The sequence below is a fragment of the Athene noctua genome, chromosome 19 (genome assembly GCF_965140245.1).
Source record: "Athene noctua chromosome 19, bAthNoc1.hap1.1, whole genome shotgun sequence".
Taxonomy (NCBI): Eukaryota; Metazoa; Chordata; class Aves; order Strigiformes; family Strigidae; genus Athene; species Athene noctua.
Window position 1 is genome coordinate 8907759 of NC_134055.1, and position 16910 is coordinate 8924668.

General features: G+C 37.8%; 1 protein-coding gene across 2 annotated transcripts in view; it reads right to left on the reverse strand.

The window, feature by feature from the left end:
* ZZEF1 (zinc finger ZZ-type and EF-hand domain containing 1) overlaps positions 1–16910 on the reverse strand; it is a 61950-nt gene that overhangs the window by 15375 nt on the left and 29665 nt on the right. The window contains exons 27-44 of one of the 2 annotated variants that reach the window (XM_074922575.1): positions 16633–16712; positions 15329–15422; positions 14243–14756; positions 13435–13599; positions 12052–12171; positions 11053–11214; positions 10258–10387; positions 9843–9981; positions 9466–9631; positions 8646–8908; positions 6856–7028; positions 6140–6287; positions 5430–5566; positions 4656–4933; positions 3404–3578; positions 2761–2893; positions 941–1137; positions 250–369 (exon numbers count right to left, since the gene is read on the reverse strand). In XM_074922575.1, the coding sequence (XP_074778676.1) occupies positions 250–369; positions 941–1137; positions 2761–2893; positions 3404–3578; positions 4656–4933; positions 5430–5566; positions 6140–6287; positions 6856–7028; positions 8646–8908; positions 9466–9631; positions 9843–9981; positions 10258–10387; positions 11053–11214; positions 12052–12171; positions 13435–13599; positions 14243–14756; positions 15329–15422; positions 16633–16712 (3194 nt within the window). Of the gene's footprint in view, positions 1–249; positions 370–940; positions 1138–2760; positions 2894–3403; positions 3579–4655; positions 4934–5429; positions 5570–6139; positions 6288–6855; positions 7029–8645; positions 8909–9465; positions 9632–9842; positions 9982–10257; positions 10388–11052; positions 11215–12051; positions 12172–13434; positions 13600–14242; positions 14757–15328; positions 15423–16632; positions 16713–16910 lie in introns of both variants that reach the window. The other variant, XM_074922574.1, reaches the window with a different exon arrangement.

A 16910-nucleotide genomic window follows, 5' to 3' on the forward strand; every position in this document is an offset into this window, starting at 1 on the left:
TCTTGCAAATTTCTTTCAGATACGACTAGATTAATTAAAATCAGCTCCTGCTTTAAAGAAGTTAGACTATTATCTGCACAACTATGATGGACAGAGGAAGGCAGATTCAGGCATACAGTCAGCAAATGTTTTTATTAAGTCTAATTAGAAATACTCTTGACACTTTCTTTACAAAAGGGAAGTGCAGTGTCATAACCTTTCATGCCACTGTGTGAAGACTAACTTTTTACAAAAGGTAACTATTCTTACCTCCAAGTCTCTGAGAAGCCAGGTCTTACTGAAACCAGTTCCTTTGCTACATTTCTTCACTAGAAGCTTGAGTAAACCAGACTGAAGAAAAGCAGCCTGGATCTCCTTAAAGGCATGAATCTACACACAGACACACACAAATAAGGAAAGAGGGAACAATGATCACAATGCTTGCAATGCCTTATCACACAGCCTTAGATAAGTTTCCTACTCAAACTATGTTGGGAATATTTTTCTTTCATGTCCCTAAAAAACCCCAAAATACAAATCCTCACTTAAGGTATTTTAAGAGGATCATCTATGATACACACAGAGTTGTAACTGGATATCTGTTTTGCTCTGTTAGTCCAAAAAAATACAGATCCCCTCCTCAAATACTTCAGTAGCAAGCAAAGGGGCAAGTCAGCTTCACTTCATAAAGTGTTATCCATGTAAATTTCTTCTTCAGCTTTCATGAATGGTCAGCCCCCAAAGAGAAAAAGAGATTCAACTTTCAATTCAGACTCACAAATGGTATTTAAAGCCTAGCAACATTTTCAATCCCCTACAGACAGGGGATAAAAGGACCAGCTGTGAGAGAAATGAACTTTAGTTCCCCGATGTGCTTAGTCAACACTCAAGTTCTTGTAGCTCAAGGTAGAACATAAACTTTTATTTATCTATTATATACTATGCATCAAGCAAAAGATACCTTAAGTGTTCTGTAAAGCCCCTTCAGAGCGAGAGACAAGACCCAAGTTGCTTCCACTGCCTCAGCATAACTACTGTCCATGGTGGTTTGCAGAAGGTGTGTGGATATAAGAACAAAGTGCTGGAGGTACTGCCTCAGCTGGGTCTGGGAATCACTGCCTTCTTGTCCACATTTCTGAATCAACTGATAGTCTTTCACTATGAGAGAAAAGCCACAATTCACTAGGTTCATCTTAAAATGTTGTGAAATCATCTCTTATCAGTAGATATGAGAAGGCTGAGAGATGAACATGATCCATACATGAAGTACATTCTAACAATGGTCTTGCACTAAAATGATCTCAGATTCATCACATAATTGACAAAATATTTCATTTTCCAGTGCAAGTTAAAAAACCCCTAGGTAACTTCTGACAACAGTTGATTGTCTGCACATATTTGCACATAAACAGTACAGCACAAAAAGCAGCACGTGCTGTATTTTACAGTTAAAATGGGGAAAATTCTGACCTGTAGTTGATATGATGAAATAGATCTTGCTGATCTTACTGTTAAAATGTCAATGGTAAAAAAAAAAAAAGCTTTTATATTCAAATCTTTCTTCAATATCAAAAAGCAGTGTAGTCTGTTGATTTTTCCAAGGGTCTTTTAAACAACTTCAATAGTCAAATCTTAGCACCACCTTTGCTTTATTAACTTCACAATATTAGGTCACACATGCCAAAGTGGAAAGCTCTCACTTATAGAAATCCAAGTGATTTGTTATAGGTTAAATGTTTATATCTTGACTAACTTTTAACAAGGTGAAATACAGGAAGAAATTTCTCTCTGGTACAATGAATGGGACCCATGAGGCAAGATCTAGCTCTGTGTCTTTGTTGTTGTTTTCTGGTTGGTTTTGCTGGGGGTTTTTTGGTTTTGTTTTTTTTGGGTTTTTCTAATAGCCTTTAGACACCATGATAGCCAACACACTCTACCAATGTGCCCTAGAATGGATTATTCTAAAATATCCAGACACATTTCCTGGAGTATACACTATTTCATGCTGTATAGCTCCTTTTTAATTTTGTCTCAAAATTTAGGGGTATCCAAACTGTTCTGAAAAGTTCTTCCAGACAGGAGGACAGCAAGAAAGACATTTTATAAAGCACATGATTATAAACAAGTTAGGCCTGTCCTCACAGCATGCTTTTTTACAGGACCAGGAATAAACAGCTGACACAGCATCATTTCAGAAGCAATCAACGGATAATGGGTGTGTGTGTTTGTTCTTGGTCTTCATTAGCTAGTGGGTAGCACATCTCGCTCACAGTAGAAACAGGCACTTCATAAATATGCAGAGTATTTTTTGAGCAACAAAATGGACTATCCCAAAAATGTTCAGGCTGAGTACCTTTCCTATACTACAGAGGCAGCATGAACATTTTAAAAATTTGCAATTATTTTAAAACACGAAGCACATCTTTGTAAAGGATAAGACACAAGGAGCAAGCAAATCTCAAAACAGAAACAACTGTTTCATCAAAAGCCTATTTCTGAAATTTCTCAATCAAAAAATTGGTCTCAACAGGTTCCTAAATCCTCTTCTGAATAAAAATAAATGTCGGAGTTGTAAAAAGAAAATGAATCTCCATAATCTTTACTGCAGAAGCTTCACAAAGTTTAACGTATAAGCAGAAAATCATATGACTTGCTACTAATGGAATTCAAACTCTGCAGACTGGCACAAAGTGGTCTAGTTAAAATATGCTTTTGGGTACCCATAAGAAACTGTAAGGAAATACTCTGTGATTCTTTGATAAAATAAAAACGTCACAGAACCTGTTTTTCTCTTTCGGGTTTTGATGTCTACTACAACTGCCCTGTTTTTCTCAGTGAAATGCTTCAGGATGATCACGTTATGAGGCTCATTAGCATTATCCATGTACACAGAACGAGTCCCCATACACAGCACCTGAAATTGCAGCAAAAGATTCAGTTATTATTTGGAAAACTTACTTGCAAATACACAGTCATCTTTTATATTGGTGATGTCTGCTTATACTTGGTATTGTATTTTTTAGCTGAACAATCTGCTCACTGCCAGGTATTTGCAGTTCACTTCTATAAAAAATGCCTGCAACAACCAACTTAATGCTACACAGGTAATATATCAGAGTTATGAGTGAGACTGGATTGTTTTGCTTGCACAAAAAAGCCCTTTTTGATACTCAAATGTAGGAAGCTGGTTTTCTTGTGATAGTTATAAGTACCACTCAAAGAAGTGCAAGGCAAAACCAGCAACATCATTCATCATTAGCTAAACATTAATTGTGTGCAAGTGGAAAGATGTGAACTCTGACATACACTGTGTTTTGACAGTTTAAAATGGACGTCCCCAATAGATGAAATCTGTAGTGTTTAGAAAAAGAAACCTAAAAGCTCTAACCAATTTCATTTCCTTTAGTATCAACAGGTCACTTACCTCAGGAAACCCAACCAGCACCAATAAAGTGAAGATATTGGTATGCTTTAGCTGGAAGGGCAGTTGCTTAATGCAGTGGTCAGTGAAAGCAGCAATCACATTGTGCCACTGTGCAGAAGAATTCAAAGATCGAAGAATATCTGCCATGGAGCTTGCCCAGTCCAGACCTACACGGCTGGAAAGCAAGAGCAGTCTGTATTAGGAGGGCTGACTACAAACTTACCTGAAACTACTTTTCCTCAAGACAGTGTATCACTGTTAATCTGTCATAGCTATAGCTTTCATATAGTAACTGTTTTTCCAAGTATTTGAAGCTTTCATGTCAGCTGACACTTGAATTCTGTTTCGTTTTTTATCACTAGAGCATAAATACTGCTCTGTTTTCTTAAAGGATTTACAGTCCCAAACCAAAGTATGCCTGAACACTGTCATCTTTAATTCCTAATTTTAGTTTACTGCTCAGCAGTTTTTCTTTGCACAGCAGCAAGTGGTTTATTTCCCACATACAGGACTACCTGCTCTCCCTCTGTGGACTACACAAATGATCTAGAGACTGGCCTCCTTGCTCTAAAGTTAGTCTTTGAGAAAATCCTTTCCCTCAGCTGATCCTCTGGGTATTCTGCCTTTAAATTTCATATGGTTTTCTATTTGTTTATGAACCTTCCATGTGAAACATAGCTACAATGAAATATAACACTGTCATATTTAACAGGCATAATATTAATCTTAGAATGCTTAAGAGATTTCTCAAGATCTTCAAAATGGAACATCTGCCCCCCCTCCTTGCTGTTTCCAGTGCAATTTTATTATACAAAAATCCCTCTAATGCTCTTACATAAAAGGGCCAGATCCAGAACTCAGCACTGGTGATAGCTACCACTGGTGATAGCTGTTCTCCTCTTTTCCCGTTACACAAGAGAGATGTAATTAACGGGAGAGAATTAATGTCATACAAAAAATATAGGACTGTATTCTGGTTTTCCTTGAAGTTTCCAAACCTTACTCCTTCCACCATAACATGCTATGTAGGCAGGCACAGAAAATTAAACCACTCTTCAACAGCCAGCCTTCTTTTGGAGGGAAATTAAGAAATTCTCACTACAACAAAGGCTGCAGATGTTAAGCCCTTTCCATGATCAGGGTACAGGTTTAATCGACTTTCTACTAAAAAGCTTCTGTGCATGTGGCACACATGAAAGAAAATTAGTATTAGTCATCAGAGAGTAACTAATAAGTTTAAAGTAAAAAGCACCTGTCTAAACACACAGCTCCCAGACTGAACAGAAGATGAGTTGTCTTCCAGCCTCCTGGCACTGTAGACCCATCTCCCGCAGCAAACAAATTATGTTTGGCTGAAAGGACTTTAGCCACCGCAGCATCCACTTCTGCAGGCATAAGTCTCAGGATTAACTGGCCCAGAAGGCCTAATGTTAAATGGTAAGTTTCGTTTAGGTGGCCAGCATTTGAGATTACAACCTGAAACATCAGTGGAAGTATTTGTTCCAGGTTGATCAGAGACATTGTGGAGCCCTACCAAAAAAAAAAAACCAAACAAAAACACACAAAAAAACAAAAGAAAAAAGAAAACAAAGAAAAATCTCAGTAAGGCAGGGAAAATAAAGATTTTCAGTCAAAGTCATAGAGTCATAGCACATACAAAAGCTTCTATTGCAATGCTCTTTCAAAGGGGGCTAAAGGAAATGAGAAACCAGGTTCCTGCTTCAGTTGTTGACCTGTTAAGCTGACCTGACACATAAACCTAAATTGATGATTTAAACTTTGCAAGTGTTGAACAGCTAAGATAGACTGCTTTTAAGATAAATTAAAATTCCCTTCCCGCTCCCCCCACCCAGGAACAAGCCCTAACATTCCTTAGTAATGCGAAATGTCTTAAGACATTCTGATTCACATTTTACCACACATAAGCAACAAGAGCCCGTCTCCCACATTTAATTTGCTATGAATTTTCTTCATGTTATTTGTGACACCAAGAAAACCACACAGATTGAAAGTAAAAAGAACTAACTGATTTGAAAGGTGGTAACATAGCTGCCAGCAATCCTAGAATCCTCTTCTGAGAGCATTCAGCAAAAACTTGTTCCTGGCTAGGTATTAAAACCTTCTCTGCTTGCTTCTGGGCTGAATCCTCTGAGATGCAGTCATCTGCTTTTTAAATTAAAACAAAATAAGAAAATCCCCCAAATGACATTAAAAATAAAATAAATGATAGCTTGTTTTTTATAATTACAATCTCAAAATAAAAAAATCTTTTCAAAAAATGTTATTAAAATCTGAAAAGCAAATGTATAAAAGATAGTGGGTAAAGAGATTTATACCATCTATTAAAAAACATAAAGGGGAGTACTATGGACAGATCCATTTAACTACCATAATTCTTACAATGCTACTCTTTAATAGAATAAGACACTTAATTTCTGGTTCCAAGTACATAAGAATACAAAAGTACTGTCTTAGATCAACAGGAACTATAATCTCCACATACACGGATATGTACTGGTGGAATTCTACTCTGCTATCTAGAATCCTTTAAACCGACTGTAAGGTAGTAGTTGTTCAAAGCTGTATGCTTGGCAGGCTTTTACAAAGCAGACAGCTTGCCTGCATTAAAGACATTAGCAAATAGACAAAAATGGGTTAGAAATAAAAAGTACAGCTGTTTGCTTTGCATCTGAATGGATATTTCTGTGACACGGAAAACGAGAGATAATTTTTTACCTGTTGGAGAAACATTATCATCCCCAGACACATCTGACTCTTGTCTCAAAACAGATTTCTTTGCAAAGACAGCTTTGCTTTCACTTCCTGACTTTCCTACTTTATCTTCTGCAGGAGACTGGATTTCATTGCGAGTATGTCCTTTCCCCTAAAAATAAAACAAAGGCACCAAAAGATTAAAACAAAATTTAATACCTGCAGAAACGACCATGGAAGGAAGCAGCCAGTCATCTGTGTTTGACAAACATTTTATCTCGATTATCAACACCCTCTATCAGTTAAGAATTTCTTGATGTATATATGTCTTAAGCTTTCATACAGTGAAAATACTTTTTTCTATTTTGCTTGTACTTCTGTGCAATTATTACACTGTAATAGTTTTATACACTCTACAAAACTGTAGGAAACCTCAACAGTACTAACAACTAGGGGAAACAACAACCCTTCCAGAAAGAACAATCTTTGCCCCTTCCATCCAATGCTTTTGTGAATCAGCTGCCTGTAAGAACATAAGGTGATGCTTTTGTCCTTGATCAGCTGAATCTAATAAAAAATATGAATGAACCAACAACTGTCTCCGTGCCCCCCAACTTTACCCTACAAATGAAATCATTACTCTCCATTACTTCAGACGCATATCCAGAATGGTATGTTTAAGCTCCTGAAGATCACACACCTAACTGATATCAGGGGTTCTGGAAATAACAGGTACTTACATTACAGTGCATAAAAGAGCCTGTGCTTGGTTTCTCATTTCTTCCTTTCACTGCTTTATCACCAGCATGACTTTTTGGAACACCATCTGTGGGAGGACTGACTGAAACAGTGTCATTCTCCAAGAAGGCTTCACCTTCTGGTAACATGCAGAGGAGAGCTAAATTTTTTGGACCTGAAAGCAAGAAAGTTATAAAGCTATTTAGCTGTTGAGTGGCAAGATAGGTGTCCTGGTTTCAGCTGGGATAGAGTTAATTTTTTCTTTTAGTAGCCAGAATACTGCTGTGCTTTGGATTCAGTATGGGATTTGGTATGAGAAGAATGTTGATAATATGCTGATTTTTCCACTGATGCTAAGAGATCAAGGACTCTCCAGCTCCCCATGTCCTATCATGTCCTACCCATGCACAGGTGTACAAGAAGCTGGGAGGGAGCAGAGCCAGAGCATGGGACCCAAACTGGCCAATGACATATTTCACATCATGTAACGTCATGCTCAGTAGATAAAGGATGGTCAGCCAGGAAGGAGGGGGTTCCCTCTCGCTTCTGGGATTGCAGTTTCAGGATCTTAGTTTTTCAGGATCACTAGCCAGGAGCGAGCCGGGTATCAGGCAGCAGGTGGTGAGCCATCGCATTGGGCATTACCTGTTTGTACTTCCTATTATTGTTTTATTTCAATCATTAAACTGTTTTTATCTCAACCTGTGAGTCTCCCCTTACTCCTCTGAGTCCCCCCCTTACTCCTCCAATTCTCCCCAGTCCCCCAGGCCAGAGAGGGAGAGTGAGCAGCTGTGTGTCGTGTCTAGCTGCTGGCCAGGCTTAAACCATGACAACAGTCAAAAAGCAGAACTGAAGTATTTTGAAAGAGAACTGCAAACTTCCCCTCACACTCTTTTTTTGAGTATCAACTCCATCAAAAAGAGATGTTCATCATCATGTTCACTTTATTATGTAATTCCATTAAATAAAAGTGATGAACAGGTGGTGACATTCTCCACTTCACAAAGACACCACTGGGCTAGAGGTCTTAATTTAAGAAAGCATTAGAGATACCTCCCAACAGTGTAAATTATGAAAAGTAAAGGAAGTTTGTCTTAGCTTTTAATCTTCTGATCACTTAAATATTTATACAATAAAACTGTATGTTAAAGACAAACAGATTAAATGAGTACGCAGAAATATTTGGTGGTGGTGGTGGTGGTATTTCAGCCATATTAGAGATGCTCAAAAAAACTACCAGTAAACTTATTTGAACTGGACTCTAGAATTTTTTATATATTCAGCATAGGTCTCTATCGTACCACCCTATTTTCTGTAGTAGGTCTTAGTTCACAGAAATCTTAATTTCCAGGCAAATGGACATCATCCCCAGAAACTTATTTAATACCACAAATAAGGTTAAAAAATTCTTGCCAAGAGATGCAGAACAAAAAACATTTTCCACCAAGTTATTTGCTTTCCTTCAAGTCCTTCAACTGCCAGTAACACATTAGGAACAGAACATGAAGCTATACTCATTGATACAACATCTAAGACGGAAAAACAAACAAAGAGTTGCCAAGTTGTCTTCAATATTTATGTAAGTATAAAGTTAACTTTCTCAAGCACCCTATTTTCCATGTTCCAGTGACCCTGGACAACACTTGTTCTACATTTGCTTTCTACATAAACAGTTATTCTCAGTGAAGTACACAGTAGCTTCCCCTTTCGTTTGGAAACTTCAGTGTGAGTAATCAGTGACTTTTCTGGCTTGCTAGAAAATATTGTTTCAGTGAAGGAGGAGCTGACTCACCTTTTCCGTGCTGTGCTTTCATCAAGCAGTCTCCGATGAGCTGTATGCACTGATGTTGCAGAACTCTGGCATGACTGAGGACCTGTGAATCTAGTTTCTCTCCTTCTACTTCCTCCCTGTTTGCCAAATCTGCACTGTACAGAGTCAAAGCTGCAAACAATAGCCAGGAATAATTGTGGACATATGGCTGGATGAGCCTCTGTCGGTCGCTGATTCGAATAGTCACCATCGGATACACTGTGATGCTGTGAGTGGGCAAGTGACTGAAAGAAGAAGGTACATAATTTTGAAATGCAGCCACTTTCTGGCTAACCAATGTAGTTAGTAACATGACACCTTTACAAAAAACTATGACAAACCCAACACATTCCAGAGTTTCAAACTGTAGACCTTCAAGTGCTGTCAAGAGACTCAATGACTTCGCTAGTGCTCATTTAATAGAGCCTGAAGTGCCACACGGGCTCCTGCTCTAGAAATTAGATCTGTTAAGATCTTTGGTGTCAAGCAATGAAACCTATGTCATCAAACACACCACTGTTCACTTCTATCTTGCACTCAGGGTTGGTTACTCTCCTTCTGCAAGTTTCACAGCCATGGCTAGAAAACAATTGCTACAATGTTACTTCAGAGGTTTTCAACCTACAGAAATTTTTCCTGAACAGGTCACATATTTGCTATGTTTCCCCAAAGGACACCAATGAGATGGTCTGATGTCAGACGCAACCTTCCAGGAAGCAACACGAGAATGACCCATTACCTAGTTGCTAATCACTGCTTTTCTGCCAAGTGAAGTGGGGGAACAAAATCACCTATTTAATACCTGTCAGAGTATTTCTTTGCAGAATAGCACCCATAGCAAAGGTCAAAGTCATCACACACATTGCAGTTCATTCTCCGACCTATGATAACTCCTTGACAGTGATCACAGGCATACTCCATGTTAACCATTTCATGGTCATCCTCATGTCCTTCAGGTTTAACTCCACCTGTAAAGAAGTATTTTAAGATTTCCCTGTAAATCCTTTTTGATAAAGGATCTTTCTTAATTTCAAGTTCACATTCAGATAAGTAAAAGAAAAGCTTAACATTTCTAAAACATCCAGAAGAAATGTATTTCGCTTTATTTTATGTATAATTTAGAAGACACTATTTTGTCTTCAAGAATAGGGTTTTGAGGGTTTTTCTAATGATTCTTACCAAGAAAACAAGTTTTACACAGATCCATGTCATTGCACTGCAGACAGCGGTAGCGATGCCATGGGGCAATTTCATCACAGCCATCGCAGGATATGTCCACATTTAACAGGTCACAGTAACGAGCAACAAACATGTGCATCTAGAGAAATAAATAGACATAATTTACTTGAGTATTATTTTCTGACTTTGAGAAAGCTCTTTTTAGACAGAAATCAGAATGTTTCCCTTGAAAAAGAAAAAAAAAAAAAAAAAGGATGGGGTTCTTTTAATAATTTTAGATTTTTGAAGGCCTACAGGGAACCAGGGATCCAACTCATGAAAAATCAGTTTATGCCAGATTCCTTTCTCTCCTTTAGGCTTTTAGAAGTCTCCTCTTTAACCCTTCTGCAGATAAATAAGTAAATTATGAGGTTACCTTTCTCTGCTTCTCGGGGTCAGCTTGAGCTATCTTTTCATACCAGGTCTCAAACATTACATCCTGACATTCATCCATCCACTCACAGTTTTGCTTGTAGTCTGCAATTTCATCTTCTTCACTCCACTGACTAAAAGAAAAACAAGCTCAAAATTAAGTTTGAATGCAATCAGATTTCCCTCTAATATGATTTGGGATTTTTTTTTTAAAAAAAGAACAAAGTGCTAGAACATGTTAATAAAAACACAATCGTGGGAACTCCAGTTCACTTGGTTAATAAATGACCATATTGACACGTGTTTCTTGCCTCTGTGACAAGTTTTAAAATACGTAAGGGGACCATAATGTGAAATCAGAAAAATCTACATTTAGAAAACTGCTTTTGGTAACGCTAGCAGATCAGATAAGACATTTTAAAAGCTTTTTGGCCTTCACATTTGCTTATGTGTAAGAAGTACAACTATGATAGAATTGTAACATGCAAGTATTAAAAGCATTTGATATTTATCAAGACAAGAAACAGCATTATCTACCTCCTGCTACACTGCTAGACAAGTGAAGTGTTCCAGCAGGAATCAGGTTAAGGATTCAGGTTAATTTTAATAATTTTTGCACTAGTAATGCTGCAGAAAATTTCAAATACTTCAGTTAAGCCCTTGGATACTGGCCAAAATTATGCCATATTTGTTAACGGTACTTTCACTGCTTGTTCCAGCACAAAGTTCAGGAGCCTTTCTTGGTAAAAATGGTGTCAATAGTTAGTACCTCGTGAAAGTTACATTCTTCCTGACTCACCAAATGACACTGTCATGAATACTTATGTTTTCTTGTGATGTAGTCATAAGAAGATGTGGTAATTGAATCTCAACAAAAAAGGAGAGATCACTTGGTTCCCAACTCATATCCAAAAGGTGAAGGAGAGTTGTCTGCACGCATGATAAGGCAGGAAGCAACGATCTAAATGAAAACACAAGACAATAAAACATGATAGCTCTAACCTGAAGTTGAAATAGCATATTTGGGGAGGAAGGGCAGGCAATCACTGTACACCGATTTCGAGGCTTTACTCTGCATTAAATTAACTACATGGCAGAAACTCAGGTTTATTAATGCATAAACTGACAAAATTCAGCAAGAAGCATAGCCAATTTGAAACAAAGATGATATCCTCTATGAATCCAGATGAAACAGAGCTTATGCTAATAGCCTGAGTATTAGCAAGAGGGTCTGTCTCTTCCCTGCAGTAGGTTTTCCTGATGTTTGCAGGAACTTGTTCTCTTTGAAACCTTTGCCATGTTCAGCTGAAACTGGACAAAGGACTTGGGAGTTATTAGCAGGGAAACAGACTTATAGTCACAAAATTCTAGTTTCTTTAGGACACCTGCCTATAAATACCAACAATTCTAATTAGAATGTTACTAAAACACGAGCTTTAACAGTAAATCATGGTTGGAGAATTGTGGTGTTTATTGTGGCATTACTCTTGCCAAGTAAATAAATTTGCTATTTCTAGTATTTTACAGCAAAGCTTCAGAAACACACTGAAGAATTATAACTACAGAACACAATAATTCAAGGTTTTAACATTGATAAATTTACTGTGCTTTCCCACAAAGTATTAATAAAAAGGTCATTTTTGATCACAAGATCAAGGTTCCCTATTTAGTTCTGTAAATAATGTAAGGTACAGGCAAACTTAATTAAGGAATGAAACAATCACAAATTACATGGGAAGAGGTGAGGAAGAACAAAAAAAAAATATCTCACAGAAGTAATGGAAGCAAGGTACTGTACCTGTCATTAATTGTACTAAATCCCTTCACAGAATTTACCAGGAACAAAACAAGCTGATAGTAGGACTCTCGAATCTGTTTGTGTAGCTCAGCACCACAGCCTTCCAAGTTTCCAAAGTAGCTAGAAATTAAAGACTCAGATTTATAGTCTAGAATTCACTGCTACACTTTAGGTAGCATGGTTTGGCAAATTTCACAGAGAAGGTTTTAAGCACTCCCCACAAGTGGGAAGGATGTTAGTTTTATTTAAAATGCAGTCTGCCATTTTCAAAGAAAAACAAAAGAATCCTGTACCAGGAATCAGAAGTTAAGAAACAAAAGAGGCAAAGAGAATATTCTCATGGCACTAAATGAAAGAACATTCCTTCAAATTAAAAAGGTGCTTTACAAAAATCTAACCAAGATCTTAAAGGAAATCGGTGCACTGCAAGATGACCATAAAAAGCTCTTGACAAGTGAGAAACCAGCTGACAGAGTTCAGACAGCACTGTCCAGACACACAACAGAAATCAGACCTAAATTCATGAACCAAACCAGCATGGTATTAGCTCCTACTCTGAGACAGTGCTTTCTAGTCGTAGTGCCTTCTAGTTGTACATAAAATTTGACAAAACTTCCAAATTCTTTCCTTCCTTAGAAAAATAATTGCACATACGTATCATCGACATGACCCTTTTGCCTGTTGTTTGTGTGTGCATGTGTGTGCCCTGTACACAGCTAACAGCACTGCGGACCTTAGCGCGCACGTCCGTCCCTTCAGCCTCTGCCACACAAGTGGGAAATAGTGCCCCATAATAAAGTTTGCCTTGCACAGATATCACATCCGAAGCTACGAAAATTCATGAACAAGCAAATGCTTAATAACAAGATACAACATGCACCACTTTTGAAAGTTAGTTCTGCTAGGTATTATCTTGACTTACAAAGTAAGTTCACAAAAAATAAAGATGCAATGCTACATAAGTAATTACAATTTATATGGGTTAGACGCTACAGCTTTACTGGAGGAGAAAGAAACCAGTCTAGAAGTAGAGAGGAACTTAAACTAAAGCAAATTAAGACTCTACAGCCTTTTTGAGTTTGCTGTGATCTAGTTGGAACTGTAAAGATGTTTCTAGGTATCCATGCTGTGACTGAACCACATGATACCCACTGGCATGAATAGCTGTACAACTAAGTTCCACTTGAACATGATATTATTAAATTTTTTTAGATGAAGCATGCAAGATGTGCATAGTAGCCTAAAACCTAATCCTCAGATCATATTTTTATTATCCACATGGATTAAAAACCACTATCTTTCTACTGTTTATATGACTAGGAAAACACAAGGACTAAGGCATATTGAAACACATGGCTGAGACTTGCCCAAATGCTTACTTACTTTGTAAAATCTTTTTGACAGGCTAGAAGTTCTAAGAGAAAAAGTACACATGGTGGATGAAAACAGTGTGGCTGCCCAAGTGAGTCTAGGCACTGGCGGATTGTCTTGAGCACTTCCATAATACTCTGCCCTTGGGATTTTCTCAAAGCAAGAACCTTTAAAACACTAAGAGCAAAAAACATCTATGAGGACTTCAAAATGTTGTGCTTAAAATAACCCAAGTAAATCACAATTCAAGTACTTGACTAATTAAACAAGTTTGGTATCTAAATTTTCAATGGTATTTCAACAGTGGTATATTGCAGGTGGAGTGAGGGATAAAGTTCCAACCAGAATCCAGCACTTCCTCCACCAGTCCAAGTTTTAGAGCCTTAAAATAGACAAACTGAGAACTGGAAATCTATTTTGATTTACATTTTTAGAATATCAGGTAATTTAATAAGAGATGCAACCATTCTATATTTGCTATCAAGGATTTCTAGTACTGATAGACCATGACTTTGCTGTTCATAGATAAGAAGCAAAATGCCACTGCGAACAGATCTCAGGAAGCAAGACAAGGAACAGCCAAGTAATTTTTCCCATTCCAAAGTTCTACATGATAAGAGTGAATCAAAGGAAATAATACTCTCTACAAGCCCGTACACAGTTGTGAATAACTGAACTTTGATACATAAATCAGACAGCTATTTATGTACAAAATTATTTTCAATGCTATCTTACAGCTAAAAGATGTTTTATTCCACCTGAAGAGGTCTGAGGACAAGTTTCTGTGTTTTATAATGGGCAACATTTTTAATTTGCTTACCTTTCATGTGAAAGTGATTGATCCTTAATAAAGTCTAGTATGTTTTTCAATATAGGATATTTCTCCTTCACAGTAGGCACAGCTCTAGGCTCTTCCATTGATCTGAAAGACAACAGCCTTAGTCTTCCACGGCTGAGCTGAGATTTTCGTGTAGGAGTAGAAGGAGGTGATGATGTATCTTCTTGCTGTGAAACTGTATTCTCAACAGGCTTACTATGAAATGCAGATGCTTCTGTTTGGAGGGGATCGGGAATTTGTTTAATCTTCGTATCAGATTGTGTCATTTGGCCCCCCTCTTTTGAAACAGGATGAGTTACTCCATTGGAAAACAACGAATGTGCTGCCTGGAAGTCCGTGTCTACAACAGAACCTTTTCTTTGGCGTTCAGCACTGTCATACTGTTGGATATCATCAATATCTTGGGCTTCCAATCTGTCTGAAGCAGAATCTTTCGTCTTTGCTCTTACAGGCAAAAAATTCAGTAATAAAAGGCTCTTCTGCATACAAAGTTTTGCTGCGGCACAAAAATTGGAAGAGTTAAAATCACGATGACAGAACACCAAACTTGCTATCTTCTGCTCAGGAAAAAAGTGATTTATCTTGTTGCTTCTGAGCCAAGACATCCAGAAAATACTGGTTTTCTTATTATAGTGATCATGATGCTGTCAAGTCACTTTATTCAAATTTATCATTTGAAAAGTTAGAATTATTACACTGAACCATACAAAGCAGACAGTAGTCAATGAAAACACATTTTGTTCTAATAACAATCAGCTGCTATTCTAACATCAGTTAATTGTAGTAACAAGTATCTACAAAAATAGATGAACATAAGTTCAGAACCACGTGATCCAACTAAGAAGTACACTCCCTATAGAATTTTCTCATGTACTATTTTCTGCAAAGTACAGCAGAACATGATGTCAGATAGTTCATGCCATGTATACTAGTTTATCTCTTAAGGTATTAAAAAGTAACCCCAGTTGCTAACTTTATTTTTACAGCAAAAATAATGACTGAGATTCACAAGGCAATGCTTTACTAAACTACCTGGAATGTTTATACATTTGGAAAGGTAACACTTACCAAGAGTTTCCGGATTCACCTCACTTGCTTCTGTGCTCTGCTTCTCCTCAGTATCATTTCCCCTACCCATCAGGGATTTCTGCCTCATTTCCAACTGTAGACAGGATGTTAAAATAGTTAAAATATGACTCCCCCTGTATATCTACACAGCAAGGCAGTATGAAGACTGCATCACGATTAAAGGAATTTAATTTCAGGAACAGATGACAGTATTTACTATTCCCTACTGCAGAACAGAACACCCAGTAGTCTAGAGGAGCAGTACTTAAACTACCAGAGCAGATAACACAGCCTCATACCAAGATGCTCAAGGTTTGTAGGTTGAGACCCTCCCCTCTCTTGTGACTGGATGTGCAACAGCCCTCCAAGAAACAGAAGGCTTCCCCTTTACCCCCACCACTCAAGAAAAGAGACACATCTAGTCACGAGATAAGGTTCTCCAAAAGCATCATGTCATGTAACTAGCGAGTACCGTCAGGTTGACATCGCCTGTCATGCAACAAGTACAACGCAATTACTCATCTTAACACCCATCTGCATTCACTGCAGCTCTAGTGTACCAAGCTGCCAGGAATTCTTGCAGGCAGGAAAGAGGAAGGAGGAGGTCATAAGATACCAGAACGGTTAATTTGGCCGGCCCGCATCTGAAGGGCTCACAACAGCAGCAGAAAAGCAGGCCACAGGATGAAATAGCTGTTCTCAAAGGCCATGTAGTTGTGAACATTTTGAATCTCCAGCAGACTAGTGAAATCTAAATGAATTTTGGCTCTCTGCAGTTGCAGGTGATGACGAAGACACCTCTCACCAGGTTGTGAGCTGATGACACCAGCTCTTGACATAAGGCTTATGTTTCAAGGAAAATTACATGTAAAAAACATACCCTGAACTGAAGCTAGTTACTGGCTTGTCAAAGACGCAATTATTTCCTTTTCTGTTAGCACTGCATTACTGTGAGAATGATGTTTAAGACATCTCTTTCTGTGCTATACCTCAAGAGAACTCCAACTGCTATGCAAGAATCTTCCCAATTAAGAACACACATTCTTGCTGAAAAATAACACAAATTTAACTGATTTTGAGTCAAATACTCATGATGATGCATCTGGGGCTGAGAGAAGGAGGGGAGTAAGAAGTAATTTAAATGTTTAAGTTCAAAGTTTAGAAGTGAATTTATGTTCTTCCTCAGTGAAAACAGCTGATCTAGAATCACTGAAGGAAAATATGGTTCCACCCTACTCCTTAACATCGCACTGTAAAATATGAAGGTAAATGACATTAATAGATATCCTCCCGAGTGATCTTACCATCCATATTCTAATTGAATCAGCCAGGGAATACACTTGTGCAAACTCATCACTCAAAGGCACCTTGCCTCCACTGTTGACTGGAAATGAGAGAAAGAAGAGTTCTGTTTATTTACAGCTCCATTTTTACACAACTCGACTACTTAAATAAAATTATTCTAGAGCCTTCCCTTTGTCTCTTAGTCAATACTTGGAATTATGCCTGTAAGAAAAATAGGGAGTAAAACCTGCCAACTTTCATATGCCTTAAACACATAAACCGCACTTTGACAGACTTA